Genomic DNA, 10,935 nt, shown 5'->3' with positions numbered 1-10,935 from the left:
TGGGCCAAGAATAGTACTTAGCAGGTAGTATATGCTTAATAAATATTTGTTGAATGAGTGAGTGAACGCCCAAAGTTTCTAACATCATCGAGAGAACTCTAGGAAAACAGACTTGGCAATCTAGTAACACATAAAAGGGTTTGAACTCTAAACTTATAAAAATCTAAGGCATTGTGGTGGGGCACGGTGGTTCACGCCTGTAATCCCAGCACTTTGGGAGGCTGAGGTGGGTGGATCATGAGGTCAGGAGATTAAGACCATCCTGGCTAACACGGTGAAACCCTGTCTCTACTAAAAATACAAAAAATTAGCTGGGCGTGGTGGTGGGCGCTGGTAGTCCCAGCTACTCGGGAGGCTGAGGCAGGAGAACTGTGTGAACCCAGGAGGCAGAGCTTGCAGTGAGCTGAGATTGCGCCACTGCACTCCAGCCTGGGCGACAGAGCAAGACTACGTCTTAAAAAAAAAAAAAAAAAAAAAAATCTAAGGCATTGCATAAACTGCTATGCCTTTCCCTTTGGGGGAGTTTATAAATATGAAATGTTCACAGCTTTAAAATGCCAGATTGAACTGAACCTGTGAACTTCTACAATAAACTAATGGAAAACAAATTATTTTTAAGCCACTGCTGAACTTCAAATAAACTGGAACTATTTCCTGCAATATCTCTAGTACAAACTCATTCAAAACCTTGTTGGCAAAATTGGGACTGAATCTAGCAAATTCTTGCTATACACATCAGGATTCCTCTAACCCCGGTCTCACTGTGTGTAGGTTCCCTGAGAAACAGGTGCCTGGAGAGAACTAGGTTTGCAGGAGATTTAGTGGGGGAAATGGCTAGGAAGGATAAAGGAGACGGAACAGGAGAAGGCAAGGCGGGCCTTCACACCACCGTGAAAGATGGACACGTATGAAAACAGAGGGGGAAGGAAGGAGGACTGGATAGAAGAACCTCAGACGCAGCACAGTTCTAAGGAAGTTTCAGCCAGGTTGATGGGGGGTCCTGGAGCTAAAGTTGTCCAGTAGAGAGGTCCCACATTCCAAGGAATGGGCCAGCACTGGCGCCCCACCATGTTTAGTCTCTGGCTGGAAGAAAGTATGGCCTTAGCATAAACAGGGTGGTGGAACAAGAGGGGTGGCAGCTGGGCTCTTACTCCACTGTGCTCCCGCGGCAGGAGTTCTAAGCAGCACATGTTCAGGGCTACTGCACACTATGTTTGAAACAATATTGTCCCTGGAATGACCCTTTTCAGTGAATCCAAATAGGCTCTGTGAAATTATGCCAGCTGTCAGCTGAATACTTACAGTAGATAACACATAAGCTAGCCCACCACCACCATATTTTTCTCCCAAGTGCTGGTACTTTGCATCCCTATCAGCCAAGATAAAATTTTCTCATAGAACACAATCAGTGACAAACTTTTATTCAGAAAATAAAAGTATTATTTCATTTTATTATTCCCAAAGAATCAAGCCCATCATGAGTAGCCCACATGGTTGCTGTTCAAAGGTACTGAAAAGGGAGGCATTTGGTCACCATTACCCATCAAGGAACTCTTTACAAGGATAGGTTCCAAGTCCTTCGTGCTGCTCTTGGTCATTCAGTGACTGCAGTTTTGGCCCAGAAGCCATCCAAGATGAGCAAGTGCTGAGCCATCCTTAACTCATACCTAGATGAAACAACTTGCGCAGAAACGCTGGTCCTCCCCAGTAACCCCTGTAAGAAATAACACAAAAAAATGTACCTGCAGCAAGAGAGATGGGGCGACTTCAGTCAGGAGGATGCTGAAAGGGAAGCCAGGCTGCTCACAGAGCATGTTCATCAGCACGTAAAGCAAGATTGTCTAGTGAGTTGGAGAGATCCCATGACTAGGAGGGGACAACCTACTTCCAGTCCTAAGCTTTGACATAGACTTGCTGTGTGAGCCTGGATGTGCTAACTCAATTTGGCAAATGTGTCTAAAGCCTCTACTACATGCAAACTGCTACTCTTTCTGCTTTCATTAGCTCATAATTAACTGTAGGTCAGGATTTTGCAATCTTGGCCCTATTGATATGTTGGACCAGATAATTCTTTGCTGTTGGGGGCTGACCTGGCATTATAGGATGTTTAGCAGTATCCCTGGCCTCTGCTCACTAAATGCAAGTAGCACCCCTCCAGTTGTAACAACCAAAAAGTGTCTCCAGAAATTATCAAATGTCCCTGGGGCAGCATGGGGTAGGAAGATCACTCTTGGTTCAGGACCACTGATGTAGACACCCAGATTTCTCTCTCATGTGGGTTTAGAAAAGTCAAATGAGGTCATCAGCTTTTAGAATGCAGAAGAGTAGCTGGGTGCAGTGGCTCACACCGGTAATCCCAGAAGTTTGGGAGGCTGAGGCAGGTGGATCATTTGAGGCCAGGAGTTTGAGATCAGCCTGGCCAATATGGCAAAACCCTGTCTCTACTAAAAATACAAAAATTAGCTGGGCATGGTGGCGCATTCCTGTAATCCCAGCTACTTGGGAGGCTGAGGCAGGAAAATTGCTTGAACCCGGGAGGTGGAGGTTGCAGCGAGCTGAGATCACACCACTGCACTCCAGCCTGGGTGGCAGGGCAAGACTTTGCCCCCCCCCCAAAAAAAAAAAAAAGAGGAAGAGGAATTACTCGTTTTTATTACTCTATTTACTTATTGAATCCCTACTATGTACCTGCCTCTTTATGTGTTATCTCATTAACCTCCATCTTGTGAGGCAGGCAATGTTACTTTCATTTTGCAGATGAGAAATTTAAACACAAAGAGTGTTTAATTAAATTAAACAGAACTTTCCCCAGGACACACAGCTATGTATGTCATGCTAATAGCACGACACTGCTAATGGCCATAATGACACTGCTAATGACTTCTGCCATGCTAATAGCAGAAGTATGACTCAAATGCAGGTCTGACTCCAAAGTCTGTGCTCTTACTCACTGTTTGGTTTCTCCCATAACAATAAAAACAAAGGTAAGGGGCCAGGAGCGGTGGCTCATGCCTGTAATCCCAACACATTGGGAGGCCGAGGCGGGCGGATCACTTGAGGTTGGGAGTTTGAGACCAGCCTGGCCAACATTTAGTAGAGACCCGTCTCTACTAAAAATATAAAAATTAGCCAGGCGTGGTGGCAGGCACCTGTAATCCCAGCTACTCAGGAGGCTGGGGCAGGAAAATTGCATGAACCCAGGAAGTGGAGGTTGCAGCGAGCCAAGATCGTGCCACTGCACTCCAACCTGGGCAACAGAGCAAGACTCTGTCTCAAAAAAAAAAAAAAAAAAAAGTAAGGTAGCAGATGATAGAGTACTTGGTATGTGAAAGTGATTTACTATTATTATTTATCCAGCAGCAAAAGAGGGCCTAGAGCATGGAAGACAGAACACTTGGTCACTGCTAATAATGAAGAAAAGAGGCTGCATCCCCTGTGGGTGGAGACGTGCTACAAATCCCTTTCCTCATCCAGGAACCAGGCAGTGCACTTACCTTAGCATCATATTCCAATACAGGAAAGGCATCAGGTCAGCTTTCATGACATACATGGAAAGGCGCTCTTTGCTTTGATCAAAGGGGAAGGTTTCTAGCGGCTCTGCTTTGTAGTCAAACTCAGCAAGAATCACACGGTTGTAGCCGGTCACCAGTGGACATGATGTGTAGCCATCATACTAAAATTGTAAATCAGACTGAGTTGGAAAGTAGATTTTTTTCATGGTACTATATTAACACTATAGAATTTATTATTTGCTGTGAGTGGTTATATATTTTTTTCTTTTCTGTATATTCTAACTTTTTGTACTGTGAAAAATGTAAATTATATTACAAAAAAAATAGTACTAATGGCAAAAACAGAAATGCCCATATTGGAGACACTAATTAAGAAAGTGCAAAACTGGGCCAGGGGCAGTGACTCACACCTGTAATCCCAGCACTTTGGGAGGCCAAGGCAGGCGGATCACCTGAGGTCAGGAGTTTGAGATCAGCCTGACCAACATGGAGAAACCCTGTCTCCACTAAAAATACAAAAAATTAGCCAGGCATGGTGGCATATGCCTGTAATTCCATCTATTCGGGAGGCTGAGGCAGGAGAATCGCTTGAACCCAGGAGGTGGAGGTTGCGGTGAGCCGAGATCGTGCCATTGCACTCCAGCCTGGGCAACAAGAGCAAACTCCATCTCCAAAAAAGAAAAGAAAAAAGAAAAAAAGAAAAGAAAGAAAGTGCAAAATTGTGGGAAAACACTGCTTTTACACAGAATGGAAGATGATCATTGAGACAGTGATTCTTACAAGGCATACAAACCTTCTTTGTTGGTGTTTGATTCTTCATAATCACAGAAATTGTTCTATCAAGTATTCCTGACTGGGCAGCTATAAGAGAAATGGGAAAGTCAGAAAAATGTAAGCATCTAGGTTTTCCATGAAAACTAATTTGCAAATAACTTTAATGTAAACAAGTTAAGAAGATTCCATTTCCCATCCCTCGAGACTGTGACTAGAACATGACCTTCTTACTAATTGAAATTCTGACTACCGGAGGGGGTTCTTTAATTCATGAAAGGCCTGCACATGTGTTTCCATGGGTTTGAAACTAAAGAGCCGACTCCCTCCAGTGCAGCTGTAAGGATGGACCTACCCCAAATCCACTGCCTCTCCTCCTGGGGTTGAGGCTGTCAACTTAGTCTGTGTGTCCACTTAGTCAGTGTTCTTGGCCATGCGGGTTATCCCTGTGTCCCTGTTCACAGGCAGTCTGGATTGGTAGCCCCAGGCATTTCCAGTAAGACAAAGCAGGCCTTCCTCTCTACCGGACTGTCCTGGCTGAGGCAGGACCAGGTGGATATAGATACAGATATAGATATAGATCTGTGGATATAGATATAGATCTATAGATATAGAGATACAGATATATAGATCTACCTGTATTTCCATCTCTCTGTCTCTTTCCTAGATAGACAGACAGACAGACAGACGGAACGACAGACAGATACAGATAGATACATACATACATCGGGATTTGTTTCTGTTTTTCTTTGGCAAGAATGGGGAGACTGCCTTTTTTATTAGGAAAATGTTCAAATTCCATCGTTTTGTTTCATGCATCTCATCACACATGCTATTTCTTTCCTGCTGTATTTTTAGAGCAGATATCACATCAGTTCACTCATAAATCTCCTGTCTGTATCTCTGATGGGGAATTTTCTTAATACAAACCCACAGTATTTTCGCACCCCCAAAATATTAGTAATAGTTTCTTCATATAATCTAAACCCAGTTTGTGTTCAATGTTGAATAATTAAGACTGCTGAGATGGGCATGGTGGCTCATGCCTGTAATCCCAACACTTTGGGAGGCCGAGGAAAGTGGATCATTTTAGGTCAGGAGTTCAAGACCAGCCTGGCCAATATGATGAAACCCCATCTCTACTAAAAATACAAAAATTAGTCAGGCATGATGGTACACGCCTGTAATCCCAGCTACTCAGGAGGCTGAGGCAGGAGAATCGCGGAGGTTGCAGCAAGCCGAGATGGCACTACTGCACTCCACCCTTGGGGATAAAGTGAGACACCACCTCAGAAAAACAAAAAAAGACTACCCTTTTAAGGAGACAGCAGTTTGTGGCCGAGCATGGTGGCTTACGCCTGTAATCTCAGCACTTTGGGGGACCAAGGTGAGCAGATCACTTGAGGCCAGGAGTTTGAGACCAGCCTGGCCAACATGGCGAAACCTGTCTCTACTAAAAATACAAAAAATTAGCCAGGCGTGGTGTCGCTCCTGTAATTCCAGCTACTCAGGAGGCTGAGGCACAAGAATAGATTGAATCCGGAGGCAGAGGTTGCAATGAGCTGAGATTGCACCACTGCCCTCCAGCCTGCATGACGGAATGAGACTCTGTCTCAAAAATAAAATAAAATGAAGATACAGCAGTTTGTGTCTCTAGAGGTAGAACATGGGACTCACGTTTGAGGAAAGATGGGTTACCTTTGTATTATAAAATGCTTATTAAAGTGGTTATTTTGCAATCTCCCAAATCAGGGGTTAGCAAACTTTTTCTGTAAGAAAAATTGCAGGCCTTGTGGGCCAACGGCAAATCAAAGATATTATATAATGAGAAAAAACAAAATTTCCACCATACAAAAACAGGCAGTGGACTGCATTGCCCCATAAGCTATAGTTTGCTGATGCCCAAATCAAAGAAGCAATGATTTTTTTTCTAGAATGGGTGGGGGTCAAAAAAATGAAGAGTCAACAACTCTGCTTAAAAATATTCAATGAGGCTGGGCCTGGTGGCTCACGCCTGTAATCCCAGCACTTTGGGAGGCTGAGGTGGGTGGATCACTTGAGTTCAGGAGTTCAAGAACAGCCTGGCCAACATGGTAAAACCCCATCTCTACTAAAAATAGAAAAATTAGCCAGGCGTGGTGGCAGGTGCCTATAATCCTAGCTACTCAGGAGGCTAAGACAAGAGAATTGCTTGAACCCAGGAGGCAGAGGTTGCAGTGAGCCAAGATCGTGCCACTGCACTCCAGCCTAGGCAACAGAGCAAGACTCCATCTGAATATATATATATATTAAATGAGGCCAAGCACAGTGGCTAATGCCTATAATCCCAACATTTTGGGAGGCCAAAGCAGGAGGATCGCTTGAGCCCAGGAGTTTGAGACCTGGGCAACATAGGGAGACCCTATCTCTACAGATAACTTAAAAATTAGCTGGGTATGGTGACACATGCCTACAGTTCCAGCTACTTGGGGGGGCGGTGGTTGAAGTGGAAGGATCACTTGAGCCCAAGAGGTCAAGGCTGCAGCGAGCCGTGATCACTCTACTACACTCCACCCTGGGCAACAGAGCGAGACCTTGTCTCTAAAAAACAAAAAAAAAAATTAAATGGCTATATTCACTGTGGGCAAAGCAACATCTCTAAAGATCATATTTCCCTTTTGGAAAACTGTGTTCCTGTTTGAGGGCCATAAACAGTTTGGAATCTGGACTGAGAACACTTGAGGAGGCCACAGCAGCAGGACATCAAGGCCAATGGAAAAGGAGTGGAGACATCCAGTGGGTGCCACCACAGAGAGGTGAGGCCTGTGGAGCCAGGAAGCAGTCACTCAATGTCCAGGCTTAAAGTGTGCATGGGCGCAGGCGTGTGGGACTTGGGTTTTTGCCCTGTATTACAATCCCCTTCTATCATGCCCATGCCTTCAGTTAACTTTTGTTAAATGCCACATCCTGATCTTAGCTGTGCTGGGAGTAATTAAAGGAGCATCCTGGGGCAGAGAGAAGCAGAGAAGGGGACATGAGCTCCAGAAAGCCAGATTCAACATGGCAAGATGGGTCTTGCTCACAATCGCATAAGGGTCTGGACAGAGGATTGGTGGCAAGTAAACCCAAGAACAGATTTGTGGAAAAAGTGTAGCATTGCCTTGGGATACTGAGAGGATTTGGGGAAGGGAATCTAAGAAGAAATGAAGATCTGCTTGGGAAAAGCTAGTACTATTGTAATTTGGACATTGAAGAGAAGAGTAAATAGACTTTCACACAGGTGAAATATTACTTGGTGCAAGTAATTGCGGTTTTTGCCACTACTCATAATGGCAAAAATTTAGAGACATTACTCTTAATGGCAAAAACCGCAATTACTTTTGCACCAACCTAAATAGCAGGTAAAGAGCACTCATTATGGTACTGTTTGAATAAAAATGGGTTGGAAACAACCCAGATATAATTAACAGTGGACTCTTTAAATAAGCTCCAGAGCAACCATAGAATAGGTTGCAGATTGTAAGACACAAAAGTAAAAACAATGGGGATGCTCCCTCCGTGGTTGGGGCACTGTGAAAGCCACGCAGATGCACTGCAGGACTGGGAACAAGACTTTCTACTTAGAATATTTTTGTTCAGTCATATTCAGTCTTATCTATCTGGAACATCGAATTAAATATTTGTTTGAAGAAGGCTAAAAGCTGGGTAATCTGGGCCTCACATCACAGGTAGTTTCACCACATATGCTGTAGGCTTACATTAAATGAGTGTCATTTCAAAGTATCACCCCACAGACTACCTACAAATTACAAAGAGAGAGAGTACTTTTACAATGCAAAAAAAAGAGAGAGAGAGGGAGAGAACACCCCTTAACCCAGTGAGGAAGTCTAGCTTCACTAAAGACAAGACAAACTAACATGACAGGCTCCTGAGGTGCCACAGAGGGAGGTACGCAGCCTCAGGTATGGAGATTTTTGCCAAAACATATAACCTGAATCTAACCATAAGAAAGCAACTAGACAATTCTAAATTTTGGGGTATTCTACAAGGTAACTGGCCTGGAATCTTCAAAAATGTCAATGTCATGAAAGTAAAGAAAAAAATGTCAGAAGGCCTGCTCTATATTAAGGGGAACCAAAGAGGCATGATGCCCAATGCAGTGTGTGATCCTTGACTGGCTGGTGGATTTAAGCAGGGGCTGGGACAAAAAAGGACATTTTTAGGAAAATATACATAAATACGGGCTGGGCGTGGTGGCTCACGCCTATAATCCTAGCACTTTGGGAGGCCAAGGTGGGCAGATCACCTGCAGCCAGGAGTTCAAGACCAGCCTGGCCAACATGGTGAAACCCCATCTCTACTAAAAATAAAAAAACTAGCTAGGTATGATGGTGGGTGCCTGTAATCCCAGCTACTTGGGAGGCTGAGGAAGGAGAATCGCTTGAACCTGGGAGACAGAGGTTGCAGTGAGCTGAGAGTGCGCCATTGCACTCCAGTACAGGCAACAAGAGTGAAATTCTGTCCCCCCACCAAAAAAAAAAAAATATATATATATATATACACACACACACACACACACATATAATATATACATACATAATATACATATATACATAAATACGATGAAGCAAATGTCACAAAATATTAATAATTGGTTAATACCTGAAGGGTATATGAGTATTATAATTTATTTCAAATTTGTATAGGTTTGAGATTTTTTTAAAATAAAAAGTTGGAAGGAAATTAACATTAATAATGAAAAAGACACTTAGTGAGTTTCCTAGATAGTCTACCTTGAGGTTGAAATAGCCAGCAAAAGTAACACAATCTGTTCCACAGGTGTCTAATTCACACAAAACACTACCATACTGAAGGTCTTGTGTTTTATAGCATCCAGAGAAGACAGTTCCTGTCAGTAGAGGACAGAATCTAAAAGGCAATTCTCCCCATCACTGCTGGTGCAGAACATCGAGGTGAAGAATTTTGTTTTCCAGGCTGAGGCCTTAATCGTGTACCACTCAGGGCATGCTCCACTGTATTTGTCTTAACAGGACAATTTTCTGGTCTGCAAGCTTTCATTGACTTGCATGTGTTTTCTGGGAAAACAAATGCTCCTCGAGCTTTATGGTGTCTCAGGCAGAAGAAAAATAGCCAACCTGCCTGGTGTCAGAGGCAAAGAATACCAGGGATGCCAGTATGGCAGTATGAGAAGTAACAGAATTCAAGAGAGCTAGAAAAGTGATGCACTCTCTCTAAGGCCCCTTCTTCTGACAACAACCCCTCTGACCTAGAAAAGGTAGATAAGATCATGCTACTCTGGGGCAAAGCACTCAAAAGGTACTTTTTGCTGTATATGACACTGGGTTCATTGACAACTTGCTTCTGTCTTAGGAAGGCCTTTTTTTTTTTTTTTTTTGAGATGAAGCCTTGCTCTGTCACCCAGGCTGGAAAGGAGTGGTGCGATCTTGGCTCACTGCAACCTCCACCTTCTGGGTTCATGCAATTCTTCTGCCTCAGCCTCCTGAGTAGCTGGGATTGCAGGCGCCCGCCACATGCCCGACTAATTTTTGTATTTTTAGTAGAGATGGGGTTTCACCATGTTGGCCAGGCTGGTCTCAAACTCCTGGCCTCAAATGACCTGCCTGCCTGAGTCTCCCAAAGTGCTGGGATTACAGGCAGGAACCACCGTCTCTGGCCGATGCCAAGCTTTTGTTTTTGTTACAATCATGCCTTGAGGTGACATATTTTTGAGAAAGGGAGAAATAGAGCTGGTTAACTTACCTACTGCAGCAGCGGTCTTTGACGTAGGAAGGTTGGTGCAGTCCCCAATCCCAAACACATTTGGGTACCTCTTGTGTTGCAGAGTTTCTTTATCCACATCCACCCAACCAGCAGCATCAGCCACAGGACTGGTCTTGAGGACATCTGGTGGGCTCATTGGTGGTGTGATATGAAGCATTTCATACTACACACAAAGAGAGAATCCACATTTTCATTTATTCAATATTTCTACAGCTCCACAAGCTCTCCCCCCACCTTCCTTACTCCATACACTGTGCTATGGCTGCATGGAGCATTATACAATCAGCACTTGTACCAGTCCATGCCCTCTCCAAGATCTTATGTGTTCTCCTGGGGAATGGTGATAAGCTAAATAACCATTCTCTCAGTTGACATGATCTCCCCATACAGAGACCAAGAGAGCCCTGTGGCCACACATGTACAGGTACATGAGACATTGGAGTAAAGCTCACTAATATTCTGAAAAAATCCATTGATGTTTTTATTAGTACTAAAATAAGGGGGTGGTATACTTCAGTTGCAGTCTCCCTGACCCTCAGCTGTCAACTTGTAAAGTTTAGCACCTCAGCGTTATTCTGTAAGGTGATGCTCAGCATCCCTTAAACTTGTAAAGGACATGTTAGGAGCTGGTAAGAAAGCATCATTCCCAAATATGTGTCAACTTCAAAACACATAAAGGAAACTGTCAGAACACCAATTTAAGATGAAAAGGGGTGGTAAAAATATTAGCTAGCACTTTGGAAAAGGAGCAAGGGGTCTGATTCAGTACTGGATTTACTTTTCAGTGCAGAAGGCAGGGGTGAATTTTTTTCCAAAACACCGTATCAAGGTTACCTTTGGTAGTGGTGCACTGACCTATCCTAATCACTTT

The 10,935-nt window shown here is 43.8% G+C and overlaps 1 protein-coding gene across 36 annotated transcripts in view; it reads right to left on the bottom strand.

The window, feature by feature from the left end:
• Positions 1-1,405: 1,405 nt before the first annotated feature.
• The window catches only part of SQOR (sulfide quinone oxidoreductase), a 61,383-nt gene continuing 51,853 nt past the window's right edge, over positions 1,406-10,935 (bottom strand). For all 36 annotated transcript variants that reach the window (XM_055363617.2, XM_063698535.1, XM_055363631.2 and 33 more), the window contains 4 exons: positions 10,044-10,227; positions 4,306-4,373; positions 3,495-3,673; positions 1,406-1,714 (listed from right to left, as the gene is read on the bottom strand). In XM_055363617.2, coding sequence (XP_055219592.1) covers positions 1,657-1,714; positions 3,495-3,673; positions 4,306-4,373; positions 10,044-10,227 — 489 coding nt within the window. In that variant the 3' untranslated portion in view covers positions 1,406-1,656. The remainder of the gene's footprint in view (positions 1,715-3,494; positions 3,674-4,305; positions 4,374-10,043; positions 10,228-10,935) is intronic.

The sequence above is a fragment of the Gorilla gorilla genome, chromosome 16 (assembly GCF_029281585.2).
Source record: "Gorilla gorilla gorilla isolate KB3781 chromosome 16, NHGRI_mGorGor1-v2.1_pri, whole genome shotgun sequence".
Lineage (NCBI taxonomy): Eukaryota > Metazoa > Chordata > Mammalia > Primates > Hominidae > Gorilla > Gorilla gorilla.
This window is presented reverse-complemented; position numbering and strand designations above follow the sequence as displayed.